The sequence below is a fragment of the Myxine glutinosa genome, chromosome 2, assembly GCF_964187855.1.
Source record: "Myxine glutinosa chromosome 2, kmMyxGlut1.1, whole genome shotgun sequence".
Taxonomy (NCBI): Eukaryota; Metazoa; Chordata; class Myxini; order Myxiniformes; family Myxinidae; genus Myxine; species Myxine glutinosa.
The window spans coordinates 112,909,680-112,935,877 of NC_136262.1; the positions used below are offsets into that span (position 1 = coordinate 112,909,680).

At 45.7% G+C, this 26,198-nt stretch overlaps 1 protein-coding gene across 2 annotated transcripts in view; it reads left to right on the forward strand.

The window, feature by feature from the left end:
* Nucleotides 1-26,198, forward strand: part of LOC137421405 (uncharacterized) — a 243,643-nt gene that overhangs the window by 118,808 nt on the left and 98,637 nt on the right. For both annotated transcript variants that reach the window (XM_068107435.2, XM_068107436.2), the window contains 6 exons: nucleotides 3,843-3,929; nucleotides 4,378-4,434; nucleotides 11,954-12,007; nucleotides 20,040-20,093; nucleotides 20,498-20,551; nucleotides 20,843-20,896. In XM_068107435.2, coding sequence (XP_067963536.2) covers nucleotides 3,843-3,929; nucleotides 4,378-4,434; nucleotides 11,954-12,007; nucleotides 20,040-20,093; nucleotides 20,498-20,551; nucleotides 20,843-20,896 — 360 coding nt within the window. The remainder of the gene's footprint in view (nucleotides 1-3,842; nucleotides 3,930-4,377; nucleotides 4,435-11,953; nucleotides 12,008-20,039; nucleotides 20,094-20,497; nucleotides 20,552-20,842; nucleotides 20,897-26,198) is intronic.

Here is a 26,198-nt window from a genome sequence, read left to right on the forward strand (position 1 = left end):
TTCTTCTTCTTAGGATGACGAGCTCAATCCAGCAGTCAGCGATATTGCACTCTGCTTTCAAATTCAGCGCATCCGAAGACCCAGTGGCAAAAACATTGTCAAAAGGGGTGTTACCCCTCCACAAAGAGATGAGCAGCAACAACTCTAGTTGGAAATGAGGGAGCAAAACGCAGAGGTAGGGAAGAATGGTGCTACAAATATGATGGAAGGTACGAGACAATAGAGTGGTATAAACAGTCGAGAGAGTAGAGGCCAGGGTGGCACGGCAGAATTCCTAGAGACAACCAATGTATACAACAGAAATGAAAACGGTGACTGTGCCAATGTAAATAGTATGGTAGCTCTACATATAAATACCTGGATGGTACAAAATCAATATTATTCCAAAAATGAACGATTAAAGCAGAGCCAAAGGAAACCCTCCGCATACTGCAACGTAAACTTTCAATGCGTATACAGAAAAGGGAACATGCTACCAGCCCACATATTATATTTCGGATCAGAGACGTGGCGACATGGCAATATCATCTTGGTGGAGATCTTTCCGAGTTACCTGGGCTTTGAGGTCCTCAGACCAGATAGAGGCATCGGCCCTTACGGCGGAGTCTTAATATCAGCAAGACGTGAGCTCCAAATGGCCGAGTAACAATATGGAGAAACATTGAGATGATCAGTGGTGGACTTCACACGACCAAACGGTAGAAATTTATGATCACAACCAACTATAGACCCTCAAATGAAGTAGGAGAAAGTTATTTGGAAGTCGTCAAGGAAGAAATGTTAGCGCTACATGTCGCGGTTAAGAAAAATATCCTCATCATAGGAGGGGACTTTAACTTATCAAACATCAAGTGGGACAACCTTAGCACATGCGGCAACCAATACCAAGCCAATCCCAACAGAATGTTCCTTGATTATATTTACCGAAGGAGGACTTGAACAACAAGTTGACTACAGAAAGGCTTGAACAACAAGTTGACTTTCCCACCAGGCCGAAGATTAGAGTTGCCAAAAGAGGACTTAAACAACAAGTTGACTTTTCTTCAACTGTAGATTTGCATAGAAAACGTCAAGAACTGTTAATAAACCTAGGGTAGAACTGAGGAACAAATTATTAGAAATAATGGAAAGGAGAATACCCTCACAGATTACGTCATCGAGAAAGAGCCACTTGTGGATAAACAAACAAATAAGACGAGCGATTGCATGGAAACAATGGGCCTACACAAACACAATCAGACAAATAACAAAGAAGACATGGTTTGATGAAATAAAATACAACAGGCAGTGAAGTACCAAATCAGAAATGCCAGTAAGAACTACATGGAGCAAGAGGTCTGTGAAGATTTCAAAGTTAATCCCAACAAGAGATTCTGGGCCTTTGTCAGAAACAAGAGGTAAGAGTCATCTGGAATTGTGACACTGAAGAATAGGAACGGATTCCTCAGAATGGACAATTTGACTAAAACAGAGATATTTAATGAACTGCGTGGTAAACAAGGGCCCAGGCCCTTACCCACTGATCCACAATATCACATTGGATACCAATGGAGTCGTTACAGTATTGAAGAATCTGAAGTCAGCGCTCCTGACTCAATACCAGCCTTCATCCTCAAAATAGCGGCCGATGAACCTATTCCATCACTGTCAACCATTTTCCAGCTGTCTCCTGATCGAGGAGAATTTCCAGAAGACTGGAAAAGCAAGGATTGTTCCTGTCTTCAAGAAGGGAGATAAACTCCTGGCTGCAAACTACCGCCCTGTGGCTCTGGCTTGATTATATGCAAGACGCTGGAGCTTGTAGTCCGTAGTAGTGTAATGCAGGACTACGAACTGCACGACATCCTCTGGGACGACCAACATGGTGTCCGAAGGGAACATTCTTGCGAGACACAGCTCATCATCACTATCCACGACATCACTCGCAATCTAGCCAGAGGAGACCAAGTTGACATCATCCCATTGGATTTCAGTAATGATTTTGACAATGTTCCCTACTCCCATTTACTGCATAAACTGCACTACATATGGAGTATGGAGCAACACACTCAAGTGGATTAGGGCCTTTCTTGGGAAATGAAGGCAGGAGGTATAACTGGAAGGTGTATGTACTTTCCTTCCAATTCGAGGTAGTGCCGGGATTCCCCCAAGGTACCGTGCTTGGATCTCTGTTCTTCTGCCCCTTCATAAATAACCTCTCAGAGTGTGTTTGTGTGTACCTCACATACCAAGCTTTTTGCAGATTGGAATTTGATTTCCCCCTCTTCAAGAAAATATGGGATAAGGAGGACCACAGACAACTCCAACATGACCTGTCATTGCTTGAACGGTGGGAGAAAAGGTGGAAGATGGGATTTAACTGAAGATGGAATCAAAATGGACTTTCATTAGGATCATTCCAAGCAGGTGCAAGCACGACCAAGCAGGACCAAGAAGACTCACCTATCAGAATACTCCCTCCTCAACGAGACCCTTCAGAACATTGGAGGAAAATGTAAATACCTGGTGTCACTTTCACAGGTAACATGACGTGATCACACGTTGACCTAGCCACCCGCAAGGCCAACATTTGGATGACCGCAGTGCGAAGGTAAAGATGGCCCTCCATAACGCTATGGTCAGATCTGTATTCGAATACGCATCGGCAGCATGGGATCCATATCTCCAGAAAGATATATAGTAAAGCCCCAGTCACACCGGGCCTGCGACCAGGTTATGACCTAGCTGCGACCGAAAATTTTGTGAATTGCGGGCAAATCGTAGAAAGAGCGCACGACTGGTCGCAGAGGTCGTGGGTGATCGCCAGAGCAAAATCAGTCGCAGCAAGGTCAATGGTCATGTTCAAAACTTCTGACCTGCGATTCCAAATCATAAGAGGTCGCAGACAGGTCTTACATGGTCGTACCACCAGTCGCGCATGGACGCACCACCAGTCGTGCATGATTGCGGGTCAAGTAGTCGCACGATTGGTCGTGCTACTGGTCCCGCCACCTGACGATTGGTGGTGCCACCTGTCGTTCAACCTCACGATCGGTAGTGCGAGCGTTCGCAGGTCGCCACGATTGATTGTCCGAGCGGTCGCAAGTCGCCACGATTGACCGTACGATTGATCTTGCGATCAATCTTCTCCAGTCGTTGGTGATCGCACAACCACGCGTACCACCAATCGTACGATGACCCCTAAGACCAATCGCTGTTTGCGATCGCAAATGGAGAGCGTAGCAAACATTGACGATTGGTCGTACCTCGGCCAGTTTGCCATCAATCGCACGATCCAGAAATCGTACGATCCAGTGTGACTGAGGCCTAACTGTAACAAGTTCAAAAAATGGCTGCCAGATTTTGTCTGTGGTAACTATGGTGATAGGATGATGGGATGTGTGGAGAAATTGCTGAGTGACCTCAGATGGAGACGCCTGGAGGACAGAAGGAAGGCAAACATGATTAACACACTGAACGGGATCAATAATGGCGCTCGATGGAGATCAACAAGTCCAAGTACGTACAACATGGTGATGCAAGTACTGGAGGATCTCGGGGCTTTTTCCAAGAGGTGATCGACGACCCGAAAGTCACGCTCTCTCTTTCCCCGGACCCTCCGTGATTGTAACCAACTGTGACCTCTACATTGGAGTCATTCAAAACACCTTTAAATCGGATCAAATCACCATGTAGCCCTGAACCTAGAACATTCCATGAGAGCCCAGTTCATTATTGGAAGAAGAAGAAGAAAGTTTTGATTTTACTATTGTTTTGCCAACATACATGTTTTTTGTTTATATTATTTTGCTTTGAAGCAAATCCCTTGTCTAATCCTCTTTTGCCCTTTTCTCTCCACTCAGTTCCGTTATGGCCGTAGTTCCGCCGAAAAAGGCCCAGTGTTGTCTCCACAGGCGGCTCAAGCAGAGGCCATAATGCAACAGGCCAGGGTGAGTACACAGCGTACCGATGTGGTGCAACGTAGAGGAGCGAGGATGGTGAAGATAAGGTTGGCGGTTACCAATCCATCTTGTCTATACCTGAGGGACATCCCTCGCTGTCTGTGGTAGTTTTGGTTGAACTCTTGATTGATGAATTGGAACAGGGAACAGGGCCATCACCTTTTACCTGGGAATTTAGCAGCCTTGTCCATGTGTGTGGCCTTGTCCACAGAAGGGATTTATGATTTTAGAGACGCACGACGAAACGTTCCATGGGTAGATGTGCGCTCTTATGTGGTCTGTTAAATGGAGAAACCACCTGAAGGTCATTTTTGTGAGTTGTTGAGGGCAGAGACTTGCAAAGAGAATTTCAAAATATAATGTTATTTACGAGTATGAATTGAAAATGGAGCCTGAATAACCCTTTATTCCCATCATGATCCATTGTCGCCCCTAGTTAGCAATGCGGGGCTTGCCCGGAGCATCGGGGTTGACAGGAAGACCAGGCGCAGTGGTACGTATGCTTCTTTTTCTCTTTTTTTCTTCTTTTTTTTTGTATACAAGATCGAGGCTCATGTAAGAGCTAACATTAATCACAAAAAGACAAACTGACACATACAACATAAGATAAAGGGTGCGGGAGACAAGATGGGGAGAGAGAGAGGGAAGCACATTTGAGAGCAGGGACATCGGGAGATCTGTGGGAGGGAGAGGGCTTGGGGGGAGGAGGCAGGGGAAGGGAAGGGGGGTGGGGGGTGGGAGAGGTAAAAAAAACTCATGTTGACATTGCTAGGACTTCCAGGACAGAAGTCGAATTTCAAAAAAGTGGACCTGGGGTGAATTAACGGGGGTAGAAAAGATCAAGGTTTTGGATGGGGGAAGACAAGAGATGGTGGTGAACAGCTGTTTTAAAGTCCTGGAGGGTGGAGTGGGATTGAAGAGAGTGAGGGAGTTTTGGGTTTGTTCTTCTTCTTTTTTTTAAACGCATTTTCAACTTTTGTGCTCTTCACAAATAATTGAGCAAAAAAAAAAAAAATTGATTCAGAGTCAAAAATCTCTTCACAAACCAACCAACCATGTGTACGCAAACCATGGCTATTGAGGAAAGAAACCCAATGAGGAAATTGGAGATGGAAAATGTATCCTTGTAGCGGTTACCGCTGGATGTACATAATCGCCTTGCACCGGCCAGAACACGGCCAGACGCGCCTCTCCCGGGCATGCCCGGACTCACTGTTCCCGGGCACGCCCGAACCTCCCGGGCACGCCCGGTCTCGTCTTTCCCGGGCATGCCCGCTCTCGCCTTTCCAGGGCTCGCCCAGAGCGTCCGGGCATGCCCGCTATCGCCTTTCCAGGGCTCGCCCAGAGCGTCCGGGCATGCCCGCTATCGCCTTTCCAGGGCTCGCCCAGAGCGTCCGGGCATGCCCGCTATCGCCTTTCCAGGGCATGCCCAGAGCGTCCGGGCATGCCCGCTATCGCCTTTCCAGGGCTCGCCCAGAGCGTCCGGGCATGCCCGCTATCGCCTTTCCAGTGCTCGCCCAGAGCGCCCGGGCACGCCCAGCCTCGACTTGCCAGGCCGCAGCCAAACACGCCCGGGCAGGTCCAGACTCGCCTTTCCAAGGCTCGCCCTTGATACCCGGGCATGCCCGGTATAGCTTTTGCCGGGCAAACTTCCCGACATAAATGTGTATATATATTGTTGCCCGAAAAACGGGCTTGTCAGAATACCTGAGCTGTTTTGTTTCAATAAAGCAACTCGGACGAATTCCGTCTTTGGTCGCGTCAATTCTTTCGACTCGCGTTGGAGCGCAGTTCCTTCATTGGTGACCTACCGACATGGATACGGCAGTGACGCTTAAACTGCCTACCTTCTGGGAGACTCACGCGGCTGTTTGGTTCGCTCAGGCGGACTCCCAGTTCGCCCTGCGAGGCATCACCGTGGACGACACCCGCTTCCACCATGTTGTGGCGGCGCTCGGTTCCACCACCGTGGCCCGCGCCTTGAGCCTCCTCCAGCACCCGCCGGCTGCTGACAAATACGACGTGCTGAAGACGCTCCTTCTCGGCGCTTTCGCCCTCTCACCGGCAGCACGCGCACGGCGCCTGCTTGACCTGCCCGAGCTCGGCGACACGCGCCCGTCCGAGCGCATGGACTATATGCTCTCGTTGCTCGGCGAGCACTCTCCGGCATTCCTGTTCCGGGAGCTGTTCCTCCGTCAGCTGCCTAACCCGGTACGCCTCGCCCTGGCTGGCACGTTGATCACGGATTCCCGCGCCCTCGCCAGGGAAGCCGATAAGATCTCCTCGGCGGGCCAGCACATCGGCGCGGTTACCTGGAGCCCGCCGCCGTCCGAGGCGACGCCCACGACGCCCGAGCGCCCTGCGCGGTTGGAGGCCGAACTGCCGGTGCAACTGGCGGCCGCCACGCCGCACCGCCCGCTTCCGACACGACGGCCGGGGCCTCCACCTGACCGGGCGTGGTGTTATTACCACGCCAGGTTCGGACACAAGGCTCGGACGTGCCGGCCCCCGTGCCCTTTCGGCAGGTCGGGAAACGGCCGGGCCGGCGTTCATTCCCAGCCATGAGCGCCGGCCACTCGGGCAACTTGCTGTTTATTCGGGACAAAGCATCTGGACGGCGTTTCCTGTGCGACACCGGCGCCCAACTGAGCGTCATACCTGCCTCCGAGCAGGACAGGCTGGACGCAGTTTGCGGCCCCTCTTTGGTCGCTGCTAATGGCTCGGCCATACGCACTTTCGGCCCACGCGTCGTCACCCTCTGCTTCGGCAGCCAGCGCTTTCAATGGACTTTTGTTACCGCCAGCGTCCCCGTGGCTTTGCTGGGCGCCGACTTCCTCTGCGCGCACGGGCTGCTGGTCGACGTCAAACGACGTCGCCTTGTCCACGCCGAGACCTTCAGCTCCCTGGCGTGCACAATGAGCAGCTCCACGCCGACCGAACTGGCGTGCGCCCTCCCGGCAACGAACGAGTTCGCTCGCCTGCTCGTGGAATTCCCGGCCCTCACGCGGCCGACGTTTTCGGCCGTCGCGGTGCGGCACGGGATCGAGCACCACATACCCACTACGGGCCCGCCGGTCTACGCCAGGGCCCGCCGCCTCGACCCAGCCAAGCTCGCCGTGGCAAAGGCCGAATTCGACGCGTTGGAGCACCTCGGCATCGTGCGGCGCTCCAATAGCGCATGGGCCTCGCCACTGCACATCGTGCCAAAGCCGGGGGGTGGATGGCGCCCGTGTGGCGACTACCGCCGTCTCAATGACGCTACCACCCCCGACAGGTACCCGATCCCGCATATTCAGGACTTTTCCGCCCGTTTGGCGGGACGGGTCATCTTTTCGAAAATTGACCTGATACGGGGCTACCACCAGGTACCTGTCCGGGCGGCCGACGTCCCGAAGACGGCCGTCATCACGCCGTTCGGCCTGTTCGAATTTTTGCGGATGCCGTTTGGCCTCAAGAACGCGGCCCAGGCGTTCCAGCGCTTGATGGACGGCGTGCTGCGCGACCTGCCGTTTCTTTTCGTCTATCTGGACGACATCCTCGTCGCCAGCACGTCCCGCGCCGAGCACCTCCTCCACCTCCGAACACTGTTCGGTCGCCTCAGCGAGCACGGCTTAATTGTCAACCCGGTCAAATGCCACTTCGGCGCGACGACAGTTGACTTTTTGGGCCACCGCATCACCAAGACCGGGGCCGTGCCGCTGCCGACCAAGGTCGAGGCCATCACCACGTTCCCGCGTCCCCGTTCCATCAAGGCCCTCCAAGAGTTCCTCGGCATGGTGAATTTTTATCACCGATTCGTGCCCCGCGCTGCTCAGCTCATGCGGCCCCTTTACGAGGCCCTCCGGGGCAAGCCGGCCAAGCATGACATTGTTTGGTCCGCGGCCATGGACGCGGCCTTCGCCAGTGCCAAACGGGCCCTCGCCGACGCAACGCTGCTGGCTCACCCGGTGCTCAACGCGCCCATCGCCCTCACTACGGACGCCTCCAACTACGCGGTGGGCGCCGTCCATGAGCAATGGGTGGACGGGGTTTGGCAGCCACTCGCTTTTTTCAGCCGGCAACTCCGGCCGAACGAGTTAAACTACAGCACATTCGACCGCGAGCTGCTCAGGCTATTCCTGGCCGTTCGCCATTTCCGACACCTCCTGGAGGGCCGCCCGTTCACGGCTTTCGTCGACCACAAGCCGTTGGTCTACGCAATGGCTAAGGTCACGGAGCCGTGGTCGGCCCGCCAGCAGCGCCACCTCTCCGCCGTGTCGGAGTTCACCACGGACATCCAGCACGTCGCCGGCAAAGACAACGCCGTGGCCGACTGCCTTTCGCGGGCCAGCGCGAATGCGGTCCACCTTGGCGTGGACTTCACGCTCATGGCGGCCGACCAGACCACCGACGCCTCGGTGCAGGCACTCCGCGTGGCGGACACGGGCCTCCGCCTGGCCGACATCCCCTTCGCGGGCACCGTCCTGCTCTGCGACGTCTCCCAGGGCCAGTCTCGCCCCATCGTGCCCGTTTCCTGGCAGCGCCGCATCTTCGCCTCCATCCACGGCCTTTCTCACCCGGGCCGGAAAGCTTCTCAGAAGCTGGTGTCGGCGCGTTTCGTCTGGCACGGCCTTCGACGAAACATCCGCGACTGGGCCAACGCCTGCACGGCCTGCCAGCGAGCCAAGGTCCACCGCCACACCCAGGCCCCGCTGGCACCTTTCGCCGTGCCAGAACGGCGTTTCGACCACGTCCACGTGGACCTGGTGGGTCCCCTGCCCCCCTCGCGGGGGTTCACCCACCTGCTCACCATGGTGGACAGGACCACCAGGTGGCCGGAGGCCGTGCCCCTCACCTCCACCACCACCGCCGACGTGGCGCAGGCGTTCATCGCCACCTGGGTCGCGCGCTTCGGCGCACCAGCGGACATCTCGTCCGACCGCGGCCCACAGTTCACGTCTGAGCTTTGGGGCGCGGTCGCCCGTTCGTTGGGGGTCACGCTGCACCGCACCACGGCCTACCACCCCCAAGCCAATGGGTTGTGCGAGCGGTTTCACCGCTCCATGAAGGCCGCACTCATGGCCGGCCTTCAGGACGACGGTTGGGCCGACCGGCTGCCGTGGGTCCTTTTGGGCCTTCGCACGGCCCCCAAGGAAGACCTCCAGGCGTCCGCCGCCGAGCTCGTCTCGGGCCAGCCACTCCGCGTCCCGGGCGAATTCGTGCCTGACGCTACCAGTCCCTGGTCCGCCGCTCGCCAGCGCTCGGACCTCCAGGAGGCCGCCCGACGATTTGCCCCCGTGCCGACGTCCCGCCACGGTGGCCCCCAGTCCTACATCCCCCCGGCGCTTCGCACAGCGGAGTACGTCTTTGTGCGTCATGACGCGCACCGGGGGCCACTCCGGCCGCCGTACGACGGGCCCTTCCGGGTCCTGCGACGGGGCGACAATTCTTTCATCGTCGACTTCGGCGGCCGGCCGGACCGGATTTCTGTGGACCGCCTCAAACCGGCGCACATGGACGTCGACCGACCACCACGGTTGGCCCTTCCTCCGCGGCGAGGCCGCCCCCCGTCCACAGTTCCCCCCGCTCGACCACCCACCACCACGTCAGACCCCTCCCCACGACCCTCCAGGGGTCGCTTCGGCCGGGTCATCCGGACCCCCCTTAAATTGACCCTGCCGGTGCAGGTCGATTCTGGAGGGGCGTGTGTAGCGGTTACCGCTGGATGTACATAATCGCCTTGCACCGGCCAGAACACGGCCAGACGCGCCTCTCCCGGGCATGCCCGGACTCACTGTTCCCGGGCACGCCCAAACCTCCCGGGCACGCCCGATCTCGTCTTTCCCGGGCATGCCCGCTCTCGCCTTTCCAGGGCTCGCCCAGAGCGTCCGGGCATGCCCGCTATCGCCTTTCCAGGGCTCGCCCAGAGCGTCCGGGCATGCCCGCTATCGCCTTTCCAGGGCACGCCCAGAGCGTCCGGGCATGCCCGCTATCGCCTTTCCAGGGCTCGCCCAGAGCGTCCGGGCATGCCCGCTATCGCCTTTCCAGTGCTCGCCCAGAGCGCCCGGGCACGCCCAGCCTCGACTTGCCAGGCCGCAGCCAAACACGCCCGGGCAGGTCCAGACTCGCCTTTCCAAGGCTCGCCCTTGATACCCGGGCATGCCCGGTATAGCTTTTTCCGGGCAAACTTCCCGACATAAATGTGTATATATATTGTTGCCCGAAAAACGGGCTTGTCAGAATACCTGAGCTGTTTTGTTTCAATAAAGCAACTCGGACGAATTCCGTCTTTGGTCGCGTCAATTCTTTCGACTCGCGTTGGAGCGCAGTTCCTTCATCCTTACAATTATCATCACTTGAACTGAATGATCCTGGAAATTCCCAGGAAGATCACACTTATCACAAAATTTTCATATTTGTCTGCGAACGACCCATACCCTATATAAGTTAATCAGACCCGGTGGTGTAATGGTGAGCCTGTCTGCTCTGAGTCTTTGGTTGTACCAAAGACCTTCATGAGGGAACGTGCTGCTTCCTTACTTAGCGGTCAGGCCTCCTCCTGCATTCAAGTTCATTGTAAGGGAACCGACATTATTAATTAAGATTTACCACCCATATGATCTAAACCAGTTTAGGAATATCTAGGCATCATTTAACACCGAACAAGTTGGTTTGTGTCGTGAGCATCGCAGTGTCATTTCTAGGGTACTGATAGGGTGACGTCACACTGCACATTTCAAAGAAAGACCTCCTTCAGGTCACTCCAGGGTTACAACCCCTTGTGAGCATCATATTGTGTCACCTTTGCAAATATTAACTTATTTACAACATGGTCTCTCCAAAATCATCTCCAAAGAGCAATTAACCAACAACTTTTGACCCAGACATTCAGAACAAGCTTCCGGCTAGTGGAACGTGAGGTCCAGAAGGTCCTTCAACGCTGCTCTGTTGACAGAAATATGTGCGAGGTGTGAAATGACATGAAATGAAATGGACGGTGAACTATTGGCGTCATGTTATTTTCTTCAATGCATCTATTCAATGATGGATGTGCTGGAGTTGAGTCTGGAGACGAGGTGGGCAGTGATGTTCCAATTGGAGCACGAGGCAGTACGATTGGTTTGGTGTGGAAGGGCAGCCTGATGGTGTGTCCTGGCATTCACATGGGCTGAATAACTGATCTTGTAATCATTGTGAAGGATGCTATGGCTGGTGTCAAGTACAGGAATGAGATTACGATGCCCGTCGTCATCCCTCTGGCCCGACAGGAAAGTCTCAACTTCATTTTTTGGGTGACAATGTCTGTGCACAACATATCAGTGCTGCATATCAAGGCCACAATATCACTCCCACGACTGGCCTGCACATCCTTCGGAGTAGTCTGTATTCTAGTCTCTAAATGTTGAGCACAACTGAGGAAGCAGGACATACCATTTTTTAAAACCTGGGGTATGACACGGGCAGAGAATCTAATCGCCACCTCGTAACACCAACCAGACTCAGAGCTGTGTTGTCCAGCCTCCTCCATTCATTCATCCATGATATTTTAATCTCCTTCTTTCTGTTCATTTTTTGTCTTCTTTTAATTTGTTTTTTTATTGAATATTTTTCTTCCATCCTTTCTTCCATAATAGCCTGCGGTTAGGGTGCCGGCTTGGGATCCTGGGTTCGAATCCCGGTCGATCGATAAATTAACACCAGGGGGGTTGACTCAGCCTGTCATCCTTCCGAGGTCGGCAAATTGAGTACCAGCTTGCTGGGATGAATGATCCCGGTGTGTACCCCGATTTAGAATAAGTACACCGTATCCCTGTGCATTGTAAGAGCGTGACCAAAGGTTGGCGTCAGGAAGGGCATCCGGCCATAAAAACATTGCTTCAAACAGGGAACCATGATTGTCATGGGGCCCGCAAGGCTAACCCCCGCTCCAGCGGGGAAAATGGCCTGAAAACGATCATTCATTCATTCATTCATCCTTCATGTATGCGTTGTTTTGCTCGTTATTCCACTTACCTTTTCTCGATTTCTTACAGGGTGGCCCTGGCCTCGGTGGTTTTAAAGGCAACGGAGGAGAACCTGGACCCAAGGTTAGTTTCCGGTTTTATTTTGCAATATTTTACTTAATGGCGAGTCCCGACATTTGTTATTTTCCCAAATGGCTTCATATTGTCTGTGCTCTTCTTTAGAACCTTGGTGGAGAAATAACTTGGCTCACATATTCCAATCTGTCAAAAGTATGAGGATGCTCTCACTTTGACTGACATTTCACCGAATACCCCATTTTACGATGTTATTGATCCAGAAGTTGAGAACATCCAGAAGCCCATGCCATGCACACATTTCTTGACATAGACTTGTGATTTGGGTTTTCATTAATTGGCTTTTGGGTTCAAATTGGGTTTCCATTCATTAATTGGCAAAATTGGCGTTGGTTTTTGGTGTCTGTGGGATTCACCCTGCACAGTCTATAAAGGTTGGTAGAAATAAATTGCAGAAGTTTGCAGTATTGATTAATGTATGACAGGTTAGCTCTACTATGCCAAGCAGGGCCATGCCCTATGCCTAAAGTTGCAACACTTTAGTTGCAACAGTTGCAACAGTTGCAACAGTTGCAACACTTTGCCGGAGTGACCAAGAAGCAAGGATAAACTTTTCAAATGCAGGTGAAGGAAAATCGTATTTCTGTATGCTTGTGGTTCTTTAATCATTGTCTTTAAACATGAGGAATGAGATGGCTTGAGGCAACTGAGGTTGAGTGTGAATTGCAAGAGTAAAACATATAGAGCACAAATATATATATATATTAATCTTCAATGCATTTCTACTTATTCACACATACATACGCATGCATATACTTACGCTAACATTTGGGGTCTGCCAAGCAGACACGTAAGACATCGGCCATGATAAAGCTCGCAGTGTTAAGTGTGGAAAAGTTCTGAGGAGATTGCGGCTGGCTCAATAGCGCAGTGGGCTGTTGACGCGTTATCAACGGAGGTCCATGGTTCGAGCCCCGCATTGAGTCAGAATTTTTTCACACTTAGCCCCTCGCAGGAATTTGATTCCTGTTTATAAAATTATATATATATATATATATATACTAGCTTGGCTCGGCTCGCTGCTCTCGCCTCACCAAGCGTCGTTACTGACGAACGGACTTATTTAGGCTGAGGCTAATGACTGTACCTGAGTTGCTGTGTTGTCATGATTTACACCAATCATAATACAAACAATTACTTTGCACAAATGTATTTGTTGTGTTTGTGATATTACATTTTTATAGGCAATTTAGGTTGAAGATTTAGGTTGAATGTTTTTTTTTCATGAAAGAACCCCTCAGCACACACATATGGGAGGGGTAGGTGCAGACTGGAAGTTTGGGACGATTACACCTCACCACCACGTAATTCAAAACACCTCACCACCACATAATTTAAAACACCTCACCACCAAGTAATTTTAAACACCTCACAGCCATAAAACACGTAATGAAAACACCTCACCACCACAAAATAAAAAACACCTCACCACCACGAAATTGAAAACACCTCACAGCCATCAAACACGTAATAAAAACACCTCACAGCCATAAAACACGTAATAAAAACACCTCACAGCCATAAAACATAATAAAAACACCTCACCACCACGAAATTAAAAACACCTCACAGCCATCAAGCACATAATAAAAACACATCACAGCCATAAAACACATAATAAAAATACCTCACCACCACGAAATTAAAAACACCTCACAGCCATAAAACACGTAATAAAAACACCTCACAGCCATAAAACACGAAATAAAAAACACACCACCACAAAATAAAAACACCTCACAGCCATAAAACATGTAATAAAAAACACCTCACAGCCATAAAACACGTAATAAAAACACCTCACCACCACGAAATTAAAAACACCTCACAGCCATCAAGCACATAATAAAAACACATCACAGCCATAAAACACATAATAAAAATACCTCACCACCACGAAATTAAAAACACCTCACAGCCATAAAACACGTAATAAAAACACCTCACAGCCATAAAACACGAAATAAAAACACACCACCACAAAATTAAAAAACACCTCACAGCCATAAAACATGTAATAAAAAACACCTCAAAAACACCTCACAGCCATAAAACACGTAATAAAAACACCTCACCACCACGAAATTAAAAACACCTCACAGCCATAAAACACATAATAAAAACACCTCACAGCCATAAAACACGTAATGAAAACACCTCACCACCACAAAATTAAAACACCTCACAGCATAAAACACGTAATAAAAACACCTCATCACCCACAAATTCAAAACACCTCACCACCACATAATTAAAAAACACCTCACCACCACGTAATTCAAAACACCTCACCACCATGTGATTTAAAAACACCTCACCACCACGTGATTTAAAACACCTCACCACCACGTAATTTAAAAACACCTCACCACCACATAATTCAAAATACCTCACCACCACGTGATTCAAACCACCACAAAGTTATTAAAAACACTTCACAACCACGGAAACAAAAGTTTGAGGGAGTCGTTAAGTGATAACACAGACACTGCCCAGATGTGTAGATATCTATCTATAATTCCAGTAATCTCTGTCTGTCTGTCTGTACGTCTGTACGTTTGTCTGTGACCGCTGTTTCTCGACAACCACGGGTCCGATATACTTTTAACTTGCCAGGTATATTGCTGGGGACCCGAGGATGTGCCTTTTCAAGGTTTCATATTAATCGGACAATTACTTACCGAGCTATGTCCAAAAAACGATTCAACCAATCAGAGAGCAGCGAACTATCGCGTGTGCCGAACGTGGCGGACACACTCTGCCTCGGATGGCACATTTTAGAGCGTATTCATTTATTTCACGTTTGCAAACTATGTTGGCGTTAAACTATGTTTTACAACTAATAAAACCGAATTGCGATTCATTCGCTTTCCCTGCGCGTTGTGCACGCGATGGCGATTTCTTTACCAAACTCGGAAGCCGTTCGCTTTGGACCAAACCATTGCATGTAAATAGAGGGGGGGGATTGTCCACCACTCGCAAGCCGTTCGCTTTGGACCAAACCATTTCATGTAAATAGAGGGGGGGGATATAATTTTAGATATAGATATAGTACGGGCATGCCCTAGTCTATCTATAATTCCAGTAATCTCTGTACGTTTGTTTGTCTGTGACCGCTGTTTCTCGACAACCACGGGTCCGATATACTTTTAACTTGCCAGGTATATTGCTGGGGACCCGAGGATGTGCCTTTTCAAGGTTTCATATTAATCGGACAATTACTTACCGAGCTATGTCCAAAAAACGATTCAACCAATCAGAGAGCAGCGAACTATCGCGTGTGCCGAACGTGGCGGACACACTCTGCCTCGGATGGCACATTTGAGAGCGTATTCATTTATTTCACGTTTGCAAACTATGTTGGCGTTAAACTATGTTTTAAACTAATAAAAACGAATTTGCGATTCATTCGCTTTCCTGCGCGTTGTGCACGCGATGGCGATTTCTTTACCAAACTCCGGAAGCCGTTCGCTTTGGACCAAACCATTTCATGTAAATAGAGGGGGGGGATATAATTTTAGATATAGATAAGTACGGGCAATGCCCTAGTATATATAGTACGGGCATGCCCTAGTATAGATAAATGACTGTACCCGAGTTGCCGTTTTGTCATGGTTTAAACCAATCATAATTCAAACAATTATTTTGCACAAATGTATTTGTAACATACGTGATATCACATTTTATAACAATTGAAGTTGAAAAAAAAAAGATTCCCCAAAAAAATTCCCAAAAAAAAAAAATTGGAAATGTTTAAAAAAAAAATACACTTAGGACATACCGACGGGAGAGATATGTGCATACCAGAAGTTTGGTACGATTTCACAAAAGTTTGAGAAAGTAGTTCAGTGACAAGACAACACAACACAACACAACACAACACAGGACAACACAGGACAGGACAGACGCTGCACAGATATATATATATATATATATATATATATATATATATATATATATATATATATATATATATATATATATATATACATATATATATATGAAGAACCTTCAATTCATTAATTCAATAAAATCTCTGTGTAGGCCTACTCACACACGGATACCATGGGGGGAAACAGGAACAACTGATATGACATTTAAACTTAAATCCGGTTATTATGCTGGATTGCATAAATCACTTGCCATTCAAACTCATGTGTGGCGGTGAGGATGGTTTCGCTCACAATGGATTATGCCGAATGACATTTCTTTTTTTTTTTTAAGGCGTCAAAAAGTGCCGTTCTAGTTTATTGTTGTTTTTGCCGTGATCAGATTTTTGTGAGATCATAATTAAATATACAGTAGATTGCGTTCAATTCAATTTTACTGTTTCTTTGTCGATAAATAAAGCAATTGCTTTGAATTTGTCTCGACTAACAGAAATAGGAGTTCCTCAATTCATCCTTGTTCAAAATGCGTTTTTACACTTGGGCAATGATTAATTATTAATTGGATTTAATTATATTTTTGACGTTTGGCACCTCCTTGTGATGAAGAATATGATTGCATCAAAACGTTCATGAAAACAAATACATTATTTGATTGGCTTTTAATTTGGCAATCTTTTCCTCATTCTTTAATTTGGTAGGGGAGAGTGGGGTAAGTTGAGCCTAAGGGTAAGTTGAGCCACCCCATTTTTCTTAGAAAGTGAAATATTTGAAGGTGTGAGAGCGCCATCTATACTTTCATAGCAACAGTCTTTCTTCCTGAGTACACATGCAGAGGAATATGAAGCAGGGGTAAGTAAGATCTAATGAAATTTGTATTTTTTTCAGAATTTCCCAAACTTTGAGTTATGGTGTTTTGAGGGTAATAACAATAGAATTAATGGAAGCTTAATGAATTGTTTATGTAGTAATGTGAACATGAATGGTGTAGATTATTTACCTGAGAGTATGAATTGTAAATTGAATCAATACGTGAAATGAGCATGTTTATATTCAAAGTGGCGCCCGTGGGGTAAGATGATCAATTGGGTCGGGTCAAGTTGAGCCATGGCTCATCTTACCCCATGAACATGTGTGCAAGATAAAGTTACTGCTTTATACGCAAGTTGGAGTTGAAAACTGTAGTTCTTGTAACACCGATACTTGTGTATAGATCTAAATCCTATTCCCAAGAATGATATATGTAAATATTTTTGCATTAATCACAGGTAAATGGAAAAATGCCTTGGGACTATAAAAGGAAGACAGCATGTGGTTGTTCTTCATAATTATTTGAAATACAAACCAGTTCATCAGCATATCTGACTGATAAATCTTGACGATTACATATGTATGAACATTCAGCCAAAGTTTACTGATAATTCATGTGTCTTACTAATAATCAGAACACAATACATGTATAATTATTTCAGTTCAAACTGTTAAATTTCATTCGATCAATTACATCATGTTACTTTGTAATAGACACGAGGTGCTTCTTACATGTGCGTAAATTTCACACAAGGGAAAGGAGCATTTATCAAGTTTCAATTATTGAACTGAAAAATCTGATCTGAAAAACGTGAACATTTACAGGAAACTACTTTGTCTTGTTTTGCATTGTTAAAGCTATAAGCAACAGCTTTTGCGTAATTGTTAAAAAAATGTGTATTCATTAATACTTCATGTATTCCCAGTTTCAATGGGTTTTCTCAGTGTTTTATCAATAATAAGCTTTTCCAGTGGATCTGGACTTAAACTTTTTGTCTCAAACTTGTTTTATTGCTGTTCTGTCCTGTATTGAGCCGGTGAATTTGATGGGACACAAAATGTTTCATGCTGGTTTTTTTTCTTGTGGCTCAACTTACCCACTGGCTCAAGTTACCCCGAACCCATGATCAACTTGCCCCATCATTGGGGCAAAATGAGCCATTAGACAACTTTTTTTTGAAGGCCTCTGCTAATTAATTACATGAAAATGAAATGGTAACGTGTATGAGGGGAGAAGCAAGTATTTACACCATCATAATCACTATGGCTCTGATGCACAGCACTTTATATTTGATGTCCAGAAGGGCATTACTGAAAAATGGCTCATCTTACCCCACTCTCCCCTAATCTTTTCCTCATTCTTTAATTTGGGATATTTTCCTCATTCTTTAATTTGGTAATCTTTTCCTCGTTCTATAATTTGGTAAGCTTTTCCTTGTTCTTTCATTTGGTAATCTTTTCCTCATATAATTTGGTTAGCTTTTCCTAATTCTATAATTTGGTTATCTTTTCCTCATTCTTTCATTTGGTAATCTTTTCCTCTTTCTTTAATTTGGTAATCTTTTCCTCATTATATAATTTTGTTATATTTTCCTCGTTCTATAATTTGGTAATCTTTTCCTCATTCTTTAATTTGATAATCTTTTCCTCTTTCTTTAATTTGGTAATCGTTTCCTCGTTATATAATTTTGTAATCTTTTCCTCGTTCTATAATTTGGTGATCTTTTCCTCGTTCTTTAATTTGGTAATCTTTTCTTCATTCTATAATTTGATAATCTTTTCCTCGTTCTTTAATTTGGTAATCTTTTCCTCATTCTTTAATTCGGTAATCTTTTCCTCGTTCTATAATTTGGTAATCTTTTCCTCGTTATATAATTTTGTAATCTTTTCCTCGTTCTATAATTTGGTAATCTTTTCCTCGTTCTTTAATTTGGTAATCTTTTCCTCGTTCTTTAATTTGGTAATCTTTTCCTCGTTCTATAATTTGGTGATCTTTTCCTCGTTCTTTCATTTGGTAATCTTTTCTTCATTATATAATTTGATAATCTTTTCCTCGTTCTTTAATTTGGTAATCTTTTCCTCGTTCTTTAATTCAGTAATCTTTTCCTCTTTCTTTAATTTGGTAATCTTTTCCTCGTTATATAATTTTGTTATATTTTCCTCGTTCTATAATTTGGTAATCTTTTCCTCATTCTTTAATTTGATAATCTTTTCCTCTTTCTTTAATTTGGTAATCTTTTCCTCGTTATATAATTTTGTAATCTTTTCCTCGTTCTATAATTTGGTAATCTTTTCCTCATTCTTTAATTTGAGAATCTTTTCCTCGTTCTTTAATTTGGTAATCTTTTCCTCGTTCTATAATTTGGTGATCTTTTCCTCATTCTTTCATTTGGTAATATTTTCTTCATTATATAATTTGATAATCTTTTCCTCGTTCTTTAATTTGGTAATCTTTTCCTCGTTCTTTAATTCGGTAATCTTTTCGTCGTTCTATAATTTGGTAATCTTTTCCTCGTTCTTTAATTTGGTAATCTTTTCCTCGTTCTTTCATTTGGTAATTTTTTCCTCATTCTTTCATTTGGTAATCTTTTCCTCGTTCTTTCATTTGGTAATTTTTTCCTCATTCTATAATTTGGTAATTTTTTCCTCGTTCTTTAATTTGGTAATCTTTTCCTCGTTCTATAATTTGGTAATCTTTTCCTCGTTGTTTCATTTGGTAATTTTTTCCTCATTCTTTCATTTGGTAATCTTTTCCTCGTTCTTTAATTTGTTAATCTTTTCCTCATTCTTTCATTTGGTAATTTTTTCCTCATTCTTTCAGTTGGTAATCTTTTCCTCGTTCTATAATTTGGTAATCCTTTCCTCGTTCTTTCATTTGGTAATCTTTTCCTCGTTCTTTAATTTGTTAATCTTTTCCTCGTTCTTTAATTCGGTAATCTTTTCCTCATTCTTCCACTCGTTCTGCATTTTTCTTTCACTTGTTAACGGTTTCCTTTTTTGTTTCATTACCATAATTGTATTTTCATCTGTTGCATTAGCTCACTAAAATTGGCATCTGTGATCATGAGAATTAAAGATGACAGAGACTGCACCTATATCATACCACCATTCAGGGTGTGAGTAGTGCGTCATCGTGCTGGTACGTATGCTGGTGCTGTGCCTGTAGTATGGTCCTGTTTCGGTAGCCTGGTCCAGTGCCGGTAGTCTGGTGCCATACTGATATATTGGTGTGTTGGCCTTCATGTTGGCTTCTATCCATGTGAATGATAAATAATCCACGATATATTGTGCATTCTAATATACCACATCCTCTTACATTCTAGGGTCCCCGCGGAGTTCAAGGTTCTCGAGGACCAGCGGGTGGATCAGGCAATAGAGTGAGTTGACTTAATGGGGTTTTAAGTTTGGTCTTCTTCCTCACCATTGATAATGATATGATGCTTAAATCAACTTACAGGTTCTAATTCTAAAAAAAATTTGTAGTTTTTGTTCCTTTCTTTTGTAAACTTTTGTTTTAGCTTAAACCCAAATACTGCTGCAACAATGACAAATCACCCAAGGCCTTGAGAATCTACTTAATTACTTTAGTTCTTGGATGAACTTTTGTCGCATGTCCAGAAAACTTTCCATAGTGTTTGCAATGTGCCACACAGAGAAGCCATAAACAAATGCCACAAAGTGCCCTCTTACCCCCATGCTTTAATATTATAACCATAGCAGATGAAATAGCTCAGTTATTTGTTTATTATATATTCATCAACTTGTGGTCTTGCCTTTACAGGGTGCCCCAGGGAATGATGGCTCACGGGGCCTTTCAGGGGAACCAGGAGAAAAGGTGGGTGGAGCTTGAGGAGGAGAGGGAAGAGCTAATATGAGGAAGTATGTGAGTGAATGAGGATTTTGAAGAAGAAAGACAGCCAAGGCTTGTGTGCAAGAAGTGTACAACAGAAGCAGCAAAGGATTGTGCAAAGTCGGACATGTAGATAAATCTTAAAAGCATTGGACTCAAGATAAACCCGGCAAAGAAGGAATTGAACCATACAGCATGAAAAGGACAGTCTGATTTTAATTTATGTTCCTATCATTGTGTCTTTCATAAAATTATCTTTCTCCCTCACCGCCCCAGGGAGATCGAGGATTTGATGGCCTACCAGGGATTCCAGGACAAAAGGGGAACAGGGTAAGTGATTGTGATTAGGTAGGCAGGTGGCCTAGGTAACAGAGATGAATAGTAAAGTAAGGTAAAATAAAAAGTACATAAACAACTGTAGAGTTCATATAGAATACCTTAACCCGTGCAACCTTGAGAAAAAAAGGACATGGGCGTGGTCTGCGAGTGGCAAATTTGATTGGTCGAGATGCAATGGTATCATAGTATTGCTATATGAAAGGTTTTGAAAGTGCCAAAAAGGCTAATTATGGCCTTAAGTGTTCAACTATATAATTCAATTGAAATAAAATATAGATTCTAAAGGTGGCAGAAAAAACTTTTTTTCAGAAGTTTACCACCATTGATACAGCGTCTTTTATACCACCTTACTTAACATGTTACATTGACAACTATCGGGAAAGTGTTCCGATCGGTGCCCGTGGACTGCATCTTTCCCTCTTGTCTCTGTCTCTTCTCCCTCTTTCTCTCTCCCTCCCTCTCTCTCTTACTCTGTCGTGGCCCTGACTTTGTGAAGGCGGAGGTACACCATCCTGGATGTGGGGTATATTTGTGTCACTCGGGCGAGATCGATCGGCTTTCTCCGTGCCACAGGCTTGTTCGAGAGAACTGTCTAGCGCTATTCAATAAGAACAACAACAACACCACCACCACATTACATTCGTTATTTGTCCATGATGTTTGTTTCCTTTATGACATCTCTAAAAATAGGAAAATGTTTCCTGTTTGGAATGATTTTAAATTTTGATTGATTGCTAGACAAAGTATAAAAATTATCTCACTCCTCTCTGTTCATGCACGATCGGAATGATTTCAGAGCCGATGTATTGTTAAACTACAGGTTTGTTTTCCGATTCGTGTACTGATTGGTTTTCAAAATATAACATTCCATTTAAATTAAGTTGTTCCTCGATCATAAACCGACGTTTGTATACAGACCGACACACAGACAAAGTGTACCCATTGCTTGACCCCAGCTTTTGCTTCGCTTGCGCGGCGTAATGGTAATACATATGAGAATGGTGGTTGGTTGGCAATAAATGAGAATGGTTTTGTAATTGTTCATGCAGTGCATGTTGCACCTTACACGGCATGAATCATGGCCTCTCACATTCCGTTTTGTTTTTGTTGTTCCAAAAATTGCTTGTCTAATCATGGAACATCGAGATAATGCCATCAGTTTGCTTGACCCTCGTACATCATACGAGGAAACATGACAGATGCTACAAAGGTGCTCACCAGACGGCTAGTATTTGAATTGCATTAAAGGCAGGACACAAGAATGAAATAACAATTTTGGTTTTTTCCTCGTTTTTCCTCGTGGCTTCAAATCACCAGGTAACTCTCGCCGGGTAAGTGTCGGTACGGCGTCGTGTTTCAGCAATTTCCAAGGCTTGTTTCCCAGGAAGTGATCGCCTGTTGATCAAATATGAACGCTGATGGCTCAAAGTGGTCTTTGCAAACAACATGATGTTTTGAATGAACATACGTTTTTTATGTTGAATTTGGTTGTTCCGAGGTTTTTCAACCACAAATCATGCGATCGTTGATGATCTTTTTGTGGGTCGAGTATGAAACGAAACGACTTCTGAGTTACATGAGCAAATTTCTTGACGATTTGAACAGTTGAAAGCTTGGCCCATCGGAATCTTGAACCCGAGAATAACTTGCGATGAAATGCATACATACATGTCAGTCAGAGCCATGCCCCCGTAACATCATGCGAATAGACCGGAAGTAGCTCATTTGCATAACGGAAGTGAAAATAGTCCGATTTTAAAACATGATTATCCAACTTATTATTCTCCCCAAAAATATTTATTTTTGTGTTAATGGGTCAGGGATATTATTCTCTAGAACATCTCTTCAAAAATCTTCATGATTGTGTCCCTTAAATGATATCGCATGATTAAAATAAGTTTTCAAAAATAAATAAAACAAGCCGGATAAGCTCCGTATTTTACTAGGTCTATTTATATTGTTTCGGGTTTCATTACTCACTTTAAAAAAATCAATGTGATTCATTCACATTGTCTTTGCTTTGCTTTGTCTTTTAAGAAAGCAAAGATTCACATTCAATTCGATTTGAGAATGGCTTTCTTCACTTTCTCATAATCTGCACATTGGTCAATCGGTAAAGCTGAATAGACATCTTGAGCTTTACCCACCAGAACACTTTGCACTAACATAGTCCAGGACCCCACAGGCCATTTTTGCATTTGAGCCACTTTCTCAAAGTGTAAAAAAAACTTGGCTACCTCCTTTTCATTGAAGGGTGGAACCAGCCTTACATGCCTACCAACATCCCAAGTGTTCTGACTAGTTGTCGAACTAGCTGGCATGGATACTACTTCCCCCCGTTCTCCCATTAATTCCAGCTCCTTGAGTTTAAGTTCCTTCTGTTACTCCATGTCACGTTCCTTTAACTCCCTTTCGGCTCTCCTTTCCTCTGCTCTTTCCTTTGCTCTTCTTTCTTCTTCAGCTCTCCTTTCCTCTGCTCTTCTCTCCTCGAGTTCTCGTTCCTGTTCTGCTCTTCTTTCCTCGAGTTCTTTTTCAGCTCTCCTTTCCTCTGCTCTTTCCTCTGCACTTCTTTCTTCTTCAGCTCTCCTTTCCTCTGTTCTTCTCTCCTCGAGTTCTTTTTCAGCTCTCCTTTCCTCTGCTTTTAACCTTTCCTGGCTCTGCAGTTGCATCTCCGGCCTTGCTCCCCCAGCTCTCTCTGTGCTCTGTCCCCCAAATATTCCTACAGGTCGCACAAGATCTGCCAGCAACCCTCTGATGGTTAAACTGCCGAAATCTCGGCTCTCTGCTCACCTTCACTCTTTCATTCCTCTTTTCTCCCGCCTCTGGAACAAACTCCCACACTCCCTTCAATCCCACTCCTCCCTCCAGGTCTTTAAAACAGCTGTTCACCACCATCTCTTATCTTCCCCCATCCAAAACCTTGATCTTTTCTACCCCCACTAATTCACCCCAGATCCACCTTGTTTGAAATTCCAACTTCTTTCCTGGAAGTCCTGGCAGTGTCCATATGTTTATACCTACCCCCCCACCCCTTCACATGCCTCCCCCCCAAAGCCCTCTCCCTCCCACAGATCTCTCGATGTCTCCATGTCTCTCGGTCCCTGCTCTTAAATGTTGTGTTTGTGTCCTTCCCCCTCTCTCCCCATCTTGTCTACCGCTCCCGATGTTATTTGTTTTATGTGTCTGTTTGTCTTTCTGTGTGATTAATGTTCGCTCTTTCACGAGCCTCGATCTTGTATACAAAAAAAACAAAAAAAAAAATATAAAAAATCTCCATTTTCCGGAGCTCCACATTTTCTTTTTCCTCGGGTAACCAAACCAAGGCTACCTCTTTCCATGTTCCTTGTCCCACCAGAGATTCTACCACCAATGTCTGCATCTCTGCTTTCTTCATATTAACTCAGACCTCCAAGTTAAAATATTTGGCCAATATCAAGAGTTCCGATCTTTTTAACGCTTGGAACTGTGCCTCATTAGGGGATGCCGTAAACTTTTCTGCGTCAAACACCATGGTGACTATTAGTTAGCACCTGTTAACCTTCACACAAAAATTTTCCAATTTTTTGGAAAAATTTGGGAATGTTAGAAAAATTCCAAATTTGGGAATTTTGTGAATGTTAAGGAATTCTATCCCGGACGAGGATGTTTGGGAATTCTATCCTGGACGAGCCTCCAATTTCTGTTACGTGCTCCTCCCCAAACCCCGGTCGCGGTGTACCTCCGAGCCCCGAGAGGAGTCACGGCAGAAAGATGTGTTATTCTGTATGTCAAAGATCAATGGTGAAGCCACACCAATTGTTACCAACAAACAAATATTGTATTAAGATCACACAAGAATAACAGTACAACAACAACAGTAATCAATTGTACAACCAATATATATTTCCTATGATGGTACCATCAGGTTCGTACAATATAACTCACTGTGCTCCAAGTGAGCGAAAAGAAGAACATTCCCCAATGTCTCTATTCCGGCATCAAGCCAAAGTCGATCCACTCCAGCGATCGTCAGAACGATGTCCAATCGAGACCAGAATCCCGTTTGAATGACAGTCACAGTCCCGCTGCCAAAACTGCGCAAAGGTGCCCTCAAGGCGACTGGGAAATCACACCCTCGGGTATGGACATTCCACTGCTCCAAATCGGCGAACCGCAGATTTCCCACTCAAAAGTCACGTGACACACGCACACCAGATTAACGTCTGAATGCGGTGAAAATGGTTGAAACGAAGTGAAAAACCTTCTGCGATGCGCAAAGCGCACAAGTCAAAATGGCCGACGGCCCGTTCTTGTGGCGTAACGGCACTCCAACGATTCTCTTCGGAATCGACCACAAAACCTGATACGCAGGTTGATCTGTCACAGCGATAACAACTCTGTCGCAGGAATCCCTTTCCCGGGAAACCCAAAGTTCACTTATGACCCTCGTTCGCCAATCGTTCGCTCCAGACCTCGAAGCAGCTCGGCTTCTTGTCCGACTCACTCGCTCCGCCTTCTCTTCCTCCTCTTCCTCTTCGTCGTCATCCGGTTCCGGTTTCATTTAAAACATTAACTTTTTTACCTTTTGAAAATAGTAATCTCATTTTCCCTTAAATGACAACAATAATAGTACATGGAATCAAAAATGTTTACAGTGGATGAAAACCACAACAACGGAAGTGACGAATCCGTAACACATGCATACATACATACATACATGCATACATACATACATACATACATACATACACACATACATACATACATACATACATACATACATACGTACACTTGAGGGACAGACAAATGCTGTTCCACACGGCACTGCCCTATGGGCTACGCTGTAAAAACAGGAGACATTGTAATCAGCTCCATGTCTGTTCGTCTGTCACGCTATGATCTCCTCCTCAACGGTTGCGGAGAAATTCACCAAACTTGGTAGTTGTGATCACCACATGGCAAGAAGGTGCAAGAGCAGTGTCATTTTAGCCTGCCACATAGGTGGGGTCAAAAGGTCAAATACCAAAAAAATGCAATTACAGGCATATTTATAAACATTTTAAAATGAAACTTTGTACAGACTTGGCATTTAATATGGAATATATTTTTGCGGGGGTGAACTTACTTTTCAAGTTGACTTAGAACCAAAAGTTCATTGGAATTATGTTGAAATTATTCTAGATTTGTTAATGTGACCTTTAAAAGAAACAAAAACCACATTTGACATTTCGAAGCAAATAAATTGATCCTTGAAAGTGATGTAAACTGATATTGAACTCAATTCATGGACAGTACTGTGTTAAAGTTCTGTACG